Genomic DNA, 15,210 nt, shown 5'->3' with positions numbered 1-15,210 from the left:
TGTTAACCAGAGAACTAATGCAAGAATATTCAATAAAGTTAACTATGTATCAGCAGCTTATTTTATACCACCAATAACCTGAAAGAATACGTGAAGAAAACAGAGATCCCATATTCACAAGAGCAGGAAAATATAACAATACCAAGGAATAAATATTGCAAGAAACACATAATACCTGTATGAAAAAAATTCCCAGACAGAAAATTCAATTTGGAAAGCTGTAAGTCCTATCTAAACTAATAAGTAAAATTAATTAAAATCTCACCACAATTTCAAGTTTATGTCCTTTTTTTTGGTTAAAATTTAGCCAATTGATAAATTTTATCAATTTATGATATAATAATAGAGTTAAATTCATATCTCACACTACATACAAAATGAAAAACAAACTATGAAAGCACTAAATTACAGAGGAAAATATTTTTAAACTCTGGAGTGGGAAGGAGTTTTCCAAACATTATCTGAAACCCAAATGTCATAAAGGAAAAGACCAACAAATCTGACTCCATAAAAATTAGAGACTTAACAGAGAAAGACACAATACACAAAGTTTAACAAAAATGCTAAATAGAAAAATTTATAAAAGTCAAAGGTTGGGCAATGGTGGCCCAGTGGCAGAGCTCTCGCCTGCCATGCCAGAGACCCGGGTTCGAGTCCCGGTGCCTGCCCATGCAAATAAAAAGACTAAGGTTAATTTCATAATACTTAGAAGTACCACAAATCAAAATGGAAAATATAAACAATTCAACAAGAAAGGAGGAAAAGAACACAAATTTGCAATCTCCAAACGAAGAAAAATACAAGTTGCCTACAAACATTTGAAAAAGATCCTAAAGAGCTGTAAATTAAAAAGAGACACTTTCCACTCACCAGATTGATAACAAAAAAAAAAAATTTGCTTTTGAAAAATCAAATCTGCACAGAATTGGGTATTATAAGGCTGTGAAGTATTGTGCCTTTTCATTGCACGATGGGTGTGTAAAATGACACAATCTTTTACCTATTAATGCACAGACATTTTTAGCAAGCTATTATATGTCTAGGGATTTATCATATGGAAACACATTAGCAAACTGCAGCAATGGAAAAAGATTCTCAATAGAACATTATATGTAATATTAAAAATTGAAAACAGCCTAAATAACAAGCAATAGAAGTTTGACTGGATAAGTTGTGAAGCATCCCAAATAAATAGGGGAAAAAATTAAGATCTATAAATCCTGGGAGATACTCACAGTACAGTGCTGAGGAAAGAAAGCAAGCTGCAGAGGGACTTATATAGAAAAAAAATCATTTTTGAAATTAAAAACAATATAATCTGAATTTCTTTGTCTGGTAGGCCAGGTCAAGGCCACAAGTTTCCAACCAAGCAATCTCATCAGCCTGAAATTGTCATTGTTCCCTTAGCTGAATACCCAAGTTGGGCCACAGACTGTTTAAAAAAATCAGTATAGAAATGATACAGAAATGAGTCAAACCCGTGTACTGAAACGCATGTGCTGTGAGCACGTGCATGCATGTGTGTCTAAGTGTGTCTGGCTTACTAACAAGTTCCGTGGACTCTGAGCTCCTTTCAGTTGTTTATGAAGATGTTTGAAATGTGTGAGAGCATTTGATCACCTAAATGTTGTTTTATTAAAGTTACAAGAATTTTACGTACTTAGGAAAACTGTGTTTTAAGTTGGCATGCCTGTCTTGATGGTGCTGATGTGAAATTTGCACAAATCTGATAAGTTGCAGTTGTAACTGTAGTTTGAAATGTGTAAGGGAATTTGCTTAATTACACAAGCGGCATGAAATTTTTAAGAATTTGTTTAGTTAAACTTATGAACAAATGCACTTAAAATGAAAAATAACTAAAAATCATTATCCTTTTTATATCAAAATTACTAAATTCTCAAATGATTCATAAGTTCCGCTTCAAGCCAAAGAGAAACCAGGATTTGGGTTTATAACTTGAACAAATTGAATGTTAATTACAACCCAGCTTGGCGTGGCCCTTTGCACACATAAGGCGTGAACTGCCACTTGGAAGCTGAGAGCCGCCTCTGGAGGGTGAGCATGAGTTAGGAGATAGCGACGTTTTCCACTTTAAACCCTTCGGTAATACCCTTTGGAAAAAAGGCTGACCTGAGCTGTGCTTTCATTTACAACATAAAAAATGGCTCAAAAGACACTTTATGTTATGTCTGAAATGCTGGCCATGGTGGCTCTGAATTTTGCCACTGGTCTACTGGCATGATGGACACAAAGAGACCAACGGCCAAGAGGCTCCCAGGGCTGCAGCTGACTGCACCACCCCCAGATCCCCAGCCTGGGCCCTCACGGGAAGAAATTCCTTCCTAAATGACAAATGCTGCCCATCACACATGCAGCTCATAAGGGCAGCCAACAGGAATGTTAAAAATCAATTCACGCAGTTAAAGAAATAATAAAACCCAGAGCTCCTTCCTAGAATAACCGGGCACATTGTAGTAATGTGTGTGCACATGTGCATGTGTGCTCAGGTTGCCAAAATGACCTGCAAAGAGCCTGACAAACCTGAGAGAGGAGGGGAAGGTCTTGTAACCACAAGTATTTTGGTCTTTTCCTTCCAGTAGCCATTTGCCAAGAACGCCCATCCTTTGAGCATTTTCCTTCCACCAGAGGGACCAGTAAGCCATGTGCTATCTTCGTGAACCTGCCCAGACTGGATGTGGAATTACATCCAGGGTTCATAATCTGGGCTTGGAATTACGAAAGATTTGCCCTGCAGACGCCATAATTCATGCCTGTATTTAAACATCTGGATTCCCACTCTAATATACTTTACAGTATCAGTATTTCACAATGAAAGTTAATTAATAATGCAATTTACATATTCAAACGTTCTCTTACCCTTTCCATGTCATAAAATTCTTCATCTAGTTTTGTTCCTTCAACACCACTTATTTTTTCACTAATTAGCTGCAGAAAGAAACACAAGTAATTGCATGGTATAATTATTTCTTATCACAGCTTTTGTCTTAAATTGTCTTTAAAAGAAAAGCAAAACATTTAACTAGCTGGGTTTTGAGAACTAAATCCTTTAAGAAAACTGTTGGAAGGAAGGAACAGTCATATTTAAGGACATTGAAAAACATGTGCTTCTGGCTCATTCCGCCATGCGCCTCCCATGTACAAGGCACACGGCGGCTGCTCTCGGGGAACCAAAGGTCATGAGAGGAGTTTTGCCATCCAGGATCAAGAGTTAATACACACGCGCCCAACTAAAATATGAGGGAGGAAACGTAAGAACAAAAAGGAACAGTCCTGGGCACAAATTACTGTAAAGACACTAAGTGGCAGGCGCTTCAGGAACGCTCTAAGAGTCCCCGCGGGGGCGGGGGGGGGGCGCTCCCCAGGCCCTGTCTCTCAAAAGCCTTGCACCTGAGCGCCTGGCGCTTGGCGCACTGAAGGAGAGCCCTCCTGGGCCGGGCAGCGGGACCACAGCACGCGGGGGCAACGTGGCTGCTCTGCCCAGGCTCTGCGGGTGCTCGGGTGAGTAAAGAAATATTTATATTGACAAATCCGTAATCGCAGCAGGAGATTTTCAACAAGACTCTATCAGAAATTGTTTACTCAAACCCAATAAAAATCTTGGAAAGTATATAGGTAATTTGAATGAACAAATTCATAACCTTGATCAAAAGCACACATACATACGTCTTCCTCCATCCAACCAACGAAAACACGTTCTTTGGGCGTGCACACAGAATGTTATAAAGCCTGAGCACGCACTTTGTCACAAATCCGTCAGTGCCATGAGGAGCAGGTTCCTCGGCCAGAACGCAGTCGGATCAGAGCGCAACAATAAAAATAATTCATTATTTATAGGCGCAAAATCTTAGGAGTCAGACCTAAATAACAACGTGCTGAAGAGGAATTCCCAACAGAAATTACAAACATCTTTTAACAACAATGAAAATACTATACATTATTACCTATGAGATGCAGCAAGAGTAGTATTTTGCAATAAATGTATAACCTTACTTTTTTTTTTCATTTTTAAACTTTTTTTAGTTGTGAAAAATAACATACATACGAAAAAGCAATAAATTTCCAAGTACTTTTTTTGGGGGGTGCATGGTCCGGGAATCGAACCCGCGTCTCCTGCACGAAAGGCGAGCATTCTGCCACTAAACCACCCATGCACCCATCCAAGCACGTTTTAACAAGCAGTTACACAACGGATTTTAAAGTCTGGTATGGGTTACAGTTCCATGATTTTTCAGGTTTTCTTCTAGCTGCTCCAAGACACTGGAGACCAAAAGAAATATCAATATATTGATTCAGCAGTCATACTTACTTATTAAATCCTATATTCTCTATTATGCTCTCCCTTCTCTTTTTTTCTTTTTTGTAAAAAATATCATATATACAAAAAAAGCAATGAATTTCAAAGTACATTGCAACAATCAGTTGTAGAACAGATTTCAGAGTTTGGTATGGGTACAATTCCACAATTTTAGGTTTTTATTTCTAGCTGCTCTAAGGTATTGGAGACTAAAAGAAATATCAATATAATGATTCAGCACTTATACTCATTTGTTAAACCTGACCTCTGTATAACTCCACCATCACCTTTGATCTTTTTCTCAGTCTTTAGGGGTATTTAAATTTTTTTCTTGAAATAACACTACAACTTAACATTTAAACTGACATAATGTCATTCAATCTAATTCAATAAGCATCTGAAAGTCTACTTTGGTTCCCCCAAAATACCCATCACCCACAGCCCACTGAGAAGCAGAAACATAAACAAATGGCCTGAATACCCGGAGATAAGTGCTCTTCCATAACAGAGAGACACACAGCTTGGTATCAGAACTCACATTGAAGGAAGCAAACTATATGGATGAGAGGGCGCCTGGAAATTTCTAGAACAGAGCCTAGAGAGATGGTTAGAATTCACGAAGGAGATGAGAGGAAAAGAGACATTTCTGGCCAAGAGGCAATGCTTTGCAAAGACATGAACTATTAAAATACAAAGGAGATGTTCATGAAGCAGCACACCATAATGCAGTAAGGATAACTCGTACAAAGGACTGACTCCAAATGAAGGTGGACCCAGAGGCAGGGCCACCCCGGCTGAGCTTCATCCCAGGGCAACAGGGCTGTCTCAGGTGAGTGATGGGGTCAGATCTGCATTGCAGGAAGGTCACCCCAGTGGCCAGGAGATTGTGCTGGAACCAGAAAGTGGACAAGGAGACCATTAGGAGATAACCAGAGACGTGCACTGCACAAAGAGGTAGACAGGGGAGGAGAGAATCCACACTTCACTCTAAAACCCTCCTAGCTGCCTGCTTCAGCCTCAAGCTGCCCTCACCTATTCAGCTTCCCCATCACAAATTTTACATCTGACCCAGGCTCCTGAGAAGGAAACTGCAAATCTCAAGTACAGAAGGATGGCTAAGTCAGTGTGGCAGTGTGATTTTCCTCAGTGGAAAAGCAGGATTTATGCTGCAAATTCAATCCTGGTGCCAGAATCGGAGATAAAATCCTTGTCCACCACCCAATTTCATCAATAATATGAACATAAAAGCCATTTCCAAAGACTCCAACAGAGCAGGGAAGATTTGTAAAAGAAATTCATTTGGTAAACATGAAGCTTCTGCCTTTGGCTTTTCGTCTACTGCGTTAGATTTTTAATGGTAAATGTTAACGTAGCCTTGACGCTCTTCTTGTGCAAATGTTTTCAAAGAAACCTTGTCTTCTCCCTCTTCTTCCCTTTTATAGAGCAAAAAATTAATCAGAAAGAAAGCCAGAACCTAGGAGAAAATGTAAAAAAGCAAAATTTATACCTTGGAACTTTAGAAATTGATCTGTAATAGTGTTTTCCAATAGACCATTAGCTCCTTGGAATGGAAATGAGATTCAGGCCAAAAAAAAATGGGTCTCGGACCATGTAAGATTAGAAGCACTGGATGAAAAAAATTAAATAGATTTCTCTACCAAAGAACTTTTCAGAGGCTTTTAAATCCCAACAGACACCACGGACTTCCAAAGGGGGTACATATAAGATCTGGCATTTCCCATACTTATCTCTTGGCAGCCTTCTGTTAAGAGGGAAACTTTCAGAGGAGTAGAGTTCCAAGGAACACATTTGAGAAGCCCTGCATCCTCGCTGCTGGGCTCTTTGCTTTCCCTTCCAACCCAACGACTGTCAGACTCTGCTTCTATTAGCTTGGAAACTACGGCAATGCTCAATGTTAAGTACAAAGAATGTTATGTATGGTTGGTAACAACAGGGGAAGATGAGCAAAACATGTATTTGTCCTCTCTATGCTAGTTTTACAACTTTCCTATAACTCTAAGATTATTTTTAGATTAAAAAATTAAAAAAAGAAAATCACCGAGGCCATCAGAGAGACACAAGGCAGGCATGATTTGAGGCACCAAAATTGGGACAAAAGTAAATGAGCTGCGGTGAACATTCACCTCTGGGAAATTTTCTGACTTCCAACACAGGAAATAAAGGCTGAACAGGGAGCAGCAGCCTGGAGCTTGGAGCAGCACGCTGGACTGAGAGAGGAAAACCGGAGTGTGCTGTAACCAAGGACATAAGAGGCAAAAACTCCCAGAAAAAAAGGCAACATGGAGAAGTAAATCTGATAGGCTATGTGCAAATTCATTTCACGGACTTTGACAATTTCCAGGCTGACCACACATGCAGCAAGAAAAGAAACCAGCACAAAGAGGATGTTAAAAGGATGACAATCTAAGCAGAGATTTTTGTAGTTTCCCTGTGATCAAGAGACAAAAATGAGAGCTCAGGGCTAGTAACCAATAAAAAGATACTTTGGCAACAGGCTGGGCTTTTAGTTGCATCCCTGAAGGGCTAAGGGCTAGGAATACAGCAAACTAGAAATAAGCAAGCTCACAAATCTGAAAGGCCCCATTTCTGTTCCTTTTGAATCAAGGTTATCTGTCTTTACTTGCATTGCCCGCCAGAATAGAACCTAAATCCAGAAAAAAACAGCACTCAGAACTACAATTCTTCATATACAGTGACTGTCATTAAAATACAACCCCTCCCCCAGTATACCAGACAGAACCAAGTGGCCAAAAACCAAGAAAATAACAGATAGTAGAAATTAACCTACAGATAATCCTAACATTGAAGTTATCAGAAATGGACTGTACAGTCATTTTGATTATGTGTTGAAGAAAATAGATTGTGTAAATTTCCACAAAAAAGCTGGAAAATATAAAAAGAGATCAAATGGGCGGGCCTCGGTGGCTCAGCAGGCAGAGTTCTCACCTGCCATGACCCGGGTTCGGTTCCTGGTGCCTGCCCACGCCAAAAAAAAAGAGAGATCAAATAAAAGAGAGATGAGGAACTGAAATGAAGAATTCAACAGATGGATTTAATAGATTTGTATAAAGAGAATATATGACTAGAAGATGAGTCAGTCGAAAGTATCCAAATTGAAACAAAAAGGAAAATAGAACTAAAAACACAAAAGAGCATTGGTAAGCATATAAGACACATTAAAACACTTAACATATGCGTATTTTAGAGTTACAGAATGAGAAGACAGCAGAAATGAGGAAGAAGCAATATTGAAGAGGAAATGGCCAAAAATAGTTCAAAATAGCTGTAAGACATCAAATTATAGATTTAAGCTGGTCTGTGAATCCCAAGCAGGATAAATTTTAAAATGCCACATTTTAGCACATCATATATAGTTGCACTGCTGAATGTCAAAGACAGAAAGAAACTTAAAAGCAATCACAGATAAAAATACATGTTTTGTTCAAGGAAGCAATAAGATGACTTATTGATGGAAGCCAGTAGACAATGAAATTACATCTTTAAAATGCTGACAACCTAAAATTCTATACCCAGGGAAAATGCCCTTCATAAATAAAGGCAAAATTGAAGAACTTTCCAGACAAAAACATTGAGAAAATTCCTTACCAGCAAACACTTATAAAAAAAACAGGGAATTCTTCAAATAAAAGAAAAATATCCCAGATGGAAACAAGGAAATGTGGAAAGAAATGAAAAGTACCAGATAGATAACTCTAAATGGATTCTGACAACTTAAAACGATAATAATATCTGTGAGAGTCTCTGTAAATGTAGAATTTTGAAACATGACAACTATAGCATAAAAGCCACGTATAGGATAGAGCTAAATTGTTATAAGGTCTTATATATGCCTTGGAAGTAAAAAGGAAGTGAATTTAAGGACGGTTCTACTACATAAGAATGCATACTGAAAGCTCTAGGATTACTTTTAAAATATTAATAAAATAAGTAACTAGTAGCTACTAGAGGAATAAAATAGAATAATAAAAGTATTGGTTAATCTAAAAGTAGGTAAAAAAAAAAAAAAAGAAGCAAAAGTTGAATGAGACAAATAGAAAACAAATAATAAATAGTGGATTTAAATGCAAATATATGAGTAATTACATTACATGTAAATGGAGTAGGTATTCCAATTAAAAGACAAAAAGTATCAGCAAAGATATATAAATAACAATACTTTAAGCTGCCTATAAGAGATGCACATTAAATATAATGGCTTGAGAGGAAAGTAAACAGAGGGGAAAATCTATATCTTGTAAATACTAACAAAAAAAAAACATTGGTGGAAATATATCAATATCATACCAAATAGACTATAGACAAAAAGTATTATTACTAAAATAAAGAGGCATATTTTTTAAATTGTAAAAGGTCAGCTCAAAAGATATAGCAGTACTAAATCAGTGTGCATACAATAACATAGCCTCAAAGCATATAAAGCAAAAAAAAACTAAAAATAAACAATTTCACTTATTTCAGTTTCTTAGAACACTCTCTCAATAACTGATAAAACAAACAGGGAAAACTCAGTAGATTGAAAAGAAATTTTTAACTCAACAGATTGATTTGCTTGAATAATTTATATATTAAAACATTATCAAACAACTACAGAGTAAAGCTTATTTTCAAGAAGACACAGAACATTTACCAAGAGAGACCATATGCTGAGCCCTTCATTATACCTAAAATTATGCAAAATATGTTCTTAGACCACAGTGAAGTTAAAATAGAAATCAATACCTGGAAAATCATCAAATATTTGGAAATTAAGCAACTCATGTCTAAAGAACATGAGTTAAAGATGAAATCACTGTGAAAATTAGAAAATATTTTGAAATGAGTAATAATGTATAAATATATCTAAGCTTGTAAAATGTAGCTGAAACTGTACTTGAGGGAACCCTAATAGCTCTAAATGACAAGCTCTCAAACTTTTTGGTCTCAGGATCCCTGTATAGTCTTAAAAATAATTTTAGATCCCTACCTTACAGCATGCAGAAGAAATAATGCCTCATTCTTTCATCAATTGTGATAAAATTACCATACCAATGCAAGATGTTAATAATAGGGGGTATCGATGGGAAAACGACAACAGATAGATAGATGGATAAGTGGATGGATGGATGGATGGATAGATAGACAGTTAGATGGACAGACAGACAGACAGATAGAATGCCTCACTGAATACAGACTAAATGTGAAGACAAAATTATGAAGACCCTAGAAAATAATATGACCTTGGGTTAGGAAAAAGCCCACCCAGGTCCCAAAATATTAACTATTTTTTTAAAAACTGATTGATAGTTTGGACTTCATTAAACGTAAGAGAAGACTGAGAGAGAAGAATATGAGGCCCAGACTAGAACATATTTGCAGATATATTTTTTAATTAAAAAAATTATTTAAAAAAACTTCTAAAGTCATTTTTTAAAATGGCAATAGACTCAATTTCTTTAAAATAGGTAAAAGCCTTATATAAGTAACTTTGCAAAAAACGACATCCAAATAGCCATAAAGCAAATGAAAACATACTCAATCTCATTATCATTAGGGAAATGCTAATTAAACCTCAATGAGACACCACTACCTAGCTAGCAGAATGGCTAAAATTACTCAAAACACAGAAAAAACAACTGTTTCCAAGGATTAATGGAACAACTGTAACATTCAAAGGTCGTTGCTAAGAATATACCTCCATACAAGTACCTTGGAAAACAGCTTGGAAAAACCTGCTAAGCCTGAATATGTAAATAGCCATGACCCACGACCCAAAATTCTGTTCCTAGATATATACCCATCTAAAATTCCTAAATGTGTGCACCACAGTACTTGTACAAACAGCATTATTCATAATAACAAAAAACTGGAAACACCTCAAATCCCATTACTAGTGGAATGGATAAATTGTAGCTATTTTTATGCTCCACTGCTACATAGCAATTTAAAAGAATGACCAGCCAGATACATGCACCAATAGATACATTTCAGATACAATGTTGCATAAAAGAAGAACACCAGTTTTTATAAGGTTCAGAAATGAAGCACTAGACACTGTATTATATCACTCACATAAAATTCAAAAATGGCCAGAACTAATCTACAGTGATAGTTATAGCTGCTATTTCTAGTTGAGAGTTACAGGGGACACTTCTGGGATGCTGGTAGCTCTCTGGGCTGCAGATGACAGGAGCCACTTCTTTCGTTACAATTCAAGAGCTGTGCACTTAGGATCTGCCACTCCCCTGCATGTCCAATAAAAACATTTACACTCCTGCAAGAACCCTGCATTCAATATTTCCAATATTTGCACGCACTATGTTTACTATGATTTCTTCGTTTAGGCAGAAGTTTCACAAGCACTGCTGGGCCACTTCCTCCTCCTTTGTTTGAGAAGCAGAAATAATGTCCATGGTTGGGTCCTCCTGTGTGGAAGTCTCTGCTGGGTAGAATCACAACTAACTACACACAGTCTAATAATCCACAGACGAAAGATTAGCCTGGGAGTGAGCATGTTGTGACTGTGCCCCAAATGCTGCTTCAGGTGTCGTCACTAGAGCAGCATGATAAAGAAATTGACTATTGCCCCATGAGGAAATAAAGACATAGAAACAAATAGGAAAACACTGCAGATGGTAGACTGATTTGGGTCTCTTCCTCTCTGCTGTATCCAACACCTTTAAATAGACTTGAAAATAAATAGAGAAGCATGGGACACGTCTGTAACACATCTGAAAAACAAGTAAAGGGCCAGCAGCAGATGGGAAAGGGTGAGAAATTCCTAGAAGACGAGCAGATGGGGCCAGAGGGCTGAGGAAACCGCAGCTACCAGGGAACCTCCCACGTGGTGGAAAACCGCGCCCGCGACACAGCTGCCACCAGGGAAACACCGGGCGTGAAGGGGACGTGAAATGAGCAGCCGTGGGCCCCAGGAAAACACCAGGGCAACTCATCTTTCCAGAAACTGCAATGGAGTAATAAAGCCCCGCGGCAGGCTGTGCAGCGACCCTGTCTTCTTCCAACCTTGCTCCACAGGGGGAGGGAGCTCGGGCGAGGGACAGCCACCCCCAGCGCCTCCATCCCCTCCAAAGGGTCAGTGTGCAGAAAGCACTCGGGATGTTCCCTGGCACCGCCAGGCCCCGCTGAGTCCCAGTGACTCACCCTCCAGCTGGGAGCAGGTGGCCGGGCAGCCCCCCAGGCTGAAAGGTGCCCCACACTGCAGGGGGCAGCTGCTCCTGGGCCCGGTGTGGCTCTGAGACAAACCTCCAATATAGATGGACAACCTGTGTCATCACAGACATTTGAGACAACCCACAAGCATGGAAGAACCCATCAAGGAGGAGCCTTAGAATGAGCAAAAGGAACAGAGACCAGGAAGAGATCAATGGCACCGTCTAGAAGTTCTCATTAACAGCTGCAGAGAAATTTGAGAAAACATTGTGGGCATAAAACAAGAAAACCCTACCAGGTGAAAATCTCTGCACACCTTCAACCTCTTCCACTGCCTGGAACCAACAATCCAATCTCACGCGCTCAATTCAGATTCCATAATAACCCTCCACTGCCTTCCCTCACCCCCCTTCGGCCCCCACCTCCTCTCATCCATATTTCTCGGAGAAGCTCTTAAGGGGCCATAGAGACGGGCTGTGCCCACTGTTCCCACCTCCCAGTCACCCTCCGCGCGGGCGGGGAGAGCTGTGAGCCACCCACCTGCCTCGCCCCCCTGGGCCCACTGTTCCCACCTCCCAGTCACCCTCCATGCGGGCGGGGAGAGCTGTGAGCCGCCCACCCGCCACGCCCCCCTGGGCCCACTGTTCCCACCTCCCAGTCACCCTCCATGCGGGCGGGGAGAGCTGTGAGCCACCCACCTGCCTCGCCCCCCTGGGCCCACTGTTCCCACCTCCCAGTCACCCTCCGCGCGGGCGGGGAGAGCTGTGAGCCACCCACCTGCCACGCCCCCCTGGGCCCCCCAACAGCGCAGCCCGCATGCAGGGCCAGCGCCAGCCCAGGCGCAAGTGCAGGGTCGGGAGGGACAGGCCCGGCCACTGTCCCCAGCTGTCCTTCCAACCCAAGTCATCAGGCTCCCCAGTCACAGCCAGTGAGCCCTGAGGGCAGCCTTGGGGGGCGGAGGGTTCTGAGAAGATTTGGATTTCCCGATCTACCGGGGCAGGCAGATCTGGAGCTTCCTTCTCCTTCCTTCCTCCCTGGAGCATGGACGTGATGTCCGAGGCTGCCCAGCCACGCCCAGGCAGCGGCAATTGCAGGGTTTCCGTGGCCCAGCAAACAGCGCAGCAGCCCCCTTCCCCCATGGGGCGTTATATAAGAAAACGGGTTTGGGCCTGTAAATGCTGGAGTTGGATGCTCTGTCATTCGCAGCCAAACTCACTCCTAACGGACACACTCACAACGCAGGAGCAGGTCGACGGCTCTCACCATCAGCCTCGGTTTTACACCCAAAAATCCATAAGATGAACTGCAGCTCTTAGCTCAGTCCTCCCCATGAGTCCTCCCCCAGCCTCATCAGCCACACAGTCTGGCCATTCTTCAGCCACATATCCCCCGTCCCATTCCCTTTTCTCCATCCCCGGAGCACACCCGCGGCTCAGACCTCAGGACGTCCTCCCCAGCCCTCCAGGCAACCTCCTACCTGGGCCCTCAGACTCCCCTGCACACGCGGCCCGTGGCCCCCAGAACCCAGGACGGCATCCCTGCCTGCGTGGCTTCAGTGGCTCGCTGCTGGGTTTTTTGTTTTTTTTTATTAATTAAAAAAAAATTAACTAACAAAACAATTAGAAATCATTCCATTCTACATATACAATCAGTAATTCTTAATATCATCACATAGTTGCATATCCATCATTTCTTAGTATATTTGCATCGATTTAGAAAAAGAAATAAAAAGACAACAGAAAAAGAAATAAAACGATAATAGAGAGAAAAAAAAACTATACGTGCCATACCCCTTACCCCTCGCCTTCACCTACCACTATTTCAAACTGAATTTATTTTAATATCTGTTCCCCCTGTTATTTATTTTTATTCCATATGTTCTACTCTTCTGATGATATAGTAGCTAAAAGGAGCATCAGACATAAGGTTTTCACATTCACAGAGTCTCATTGTGAAAGCTATATCATTGTTCAATCATCATCAGGAAACATGGCTACTGGAACACAGCACTACATTTTCAGGCAATTCCCTCCAGCCTCTCCACTACATCTTGAACAACAAGGTGATATCTACTTAATGCGTAAGAATAACCTCCAGGATAGCCTCTCGACTCTGTTTGGAATCTCTCAGTCATTGACACTTTGTCTCATTACATTCTTCCCCCTTTTGGTCGAGAAGGTTCTCTCAATCCCTTGATGTTAATTCTCAGTTCATTCTAGGGTTTTTCTCAGTCCTTTGATGCTGAGTCTCAGCTCATTCCAGGGTCTCTGTCCCACATTGCCAGGAAGGTCTACACCCCTGGGAGTCATGTCCCACGCAGAGAGGGGGAGGGTGGTGAGACTGCTCGTCGTGTTGGCTGAAGAGAGAGGCCACATCTGAGCAACAAAAGAGGCTCTCCTGGGGGTGACTCTTAGGCCTAAATTTTAAGGAGACTTGACCTATCCTTTGTGGGGTTAAGTTTCATGTGAACAAACCCCAAGACAGGGGGCTCAGCCTATAGCTTTGGTTGTCCACACTGCTTGTGAGAATATCAAGAATTCAACTTGGGGAAGTTGAATTTCTCCCCACTCTCACCATTCCCCGAAGGGGGCTTGCAAATACTTTTCCAGTCACTAATCTAATCACTCTGGGATTCATCGGGGCATCACTCTGGACAAACCAACAAAATCTCATGTCCTACCTGAGATTCCAAGTACTTATGACATTCAATCAAACTATCTACATGAGTTATATTAGGAAATGCTCTAGTCAAAATCTAAATTTTGTAACAAACATTTTTTTGCTTTAGTCTCACACATAAGGTGACATTTTAAAGTATTAGATATCATCTATTTTCAGCACCCTGCAATAATGACAATCCTTTGTTCTTCCTCATGCAAAAACATTTTTAAAATTTGTACATTGTACATTTCATTATTATTATACACTCCAGGCATTCCTAGATTATACCATCTCAATCTTTAACATTTATCTTTCTTTCTGATTTCATTTATGTCCCCAGCCCTCCTCCCTCTATCATTCTCACATGCAGCTTCATTCAGTGTTTTAACACAGTTACATTACAATTAGGTAGTATCGTGTTGTCCATTTCTGAGTTTTTGTATCCAGTCCTGTTGCACAGTCCGTATCCCTTCAGCTCCAATTACCCACTATCTTACCCTATTTCTATCTCCTGATGGTCTCTGTTACCAATAACATATTCCAAGTTTATTCACTAATGTCGGTTCATATCAGTGGGACCATACAGTATTTGTCCTTTAGTTTTTGGCTAGTCTCACTCAGCATAATGTTCTCTAGGTCCATCCATGTTATTACATACTTCATAAGTTTATTCTGTCTTAGAGCTGCATAATATTCCATCGTATGTATATACCACAGTTTGTTTAGCCACTCGTCTGTTGATGGACATTTTGGCTGTTTCCATCTCCTTGCAATTGTAAATAATGCTGCTATAAACATTGGTGTGCAAATGTCCATTTGTGTCTTTGCCCTTAAGTCCTCTGAGTAGATACCTAGCAATGGTATTGCTGGGTCATATGGCAATTCTATATTCTCGCTGCTGGGTTTTAAATTATTTTTATTGAGAAATCTCCACACATGTACAGTCCAGCCACATTATACAATCAATGGCTCACGGTATGATCACACAGTTGTGAATTCTATACCATGATCATTTTTGGAACATTTGCATCCCTCCAGAAAAAGAA

The 15,210-nt window shown here is 40.5% G+C and overlaps 1 protein-coding gene across 7 annotated transcripts in view; it reads right to left on the bottom strand.

The window, feature by feature from the left end:
• The window catches only part of SH3GL3 (SH3 domain containing GRB2 like 3, endophilin A3), a 131,682-nt gene that overhangs the window by 50,133 nt on the left and 66,339 nt on the right, over positions 1 to 15,210 (bottom strand). For 6 of the 7 annotated variants that reach the window (XR_013160783.1, XM_077124338.1, XM_077124337.1 and 3 more), the window contains exon 2: positions 2,878 to 2,946. The exons of the other annotated variant lie outside the window; for it this stretch is intronic. Coding sequence is in view for 5 of the 6 variants with exons in the window: in XM_077124337.1 (XP_076980452.1) it covers positions 2,878 to 2,946 (69 nt within the window). In the remaining variant the exon portion in view is untranslated. The remainder of the gene's footprint in view (positions 1 to 2,877; positions 2,947 to 15,210) is intronic. 7 annotated transcript variants of the gene reach the window in all.

The sequence above is a fragment of the Tamandua tetradactyla genome, chromosome 12 (assembly GCF_023851605.1).
Source record: "Tamandua tetradactyla isolate mTamTet1 chromosome 12, mTamTet1.pri, whole genome shotgun sequence".
Taxonomy (NCBI): domain Eukaryota; kingdom Metazoa; phylum Chordata; class Mammalia; order Pilosa; family Myrmecophagidae; genus Tamandua; species Tamandua tetradactyla.
The sequence above is the reverse complement of the archived record's forward strand: the minus strand, read 5'-3'. Positions and strand labels throughout refer to the sequence as shown.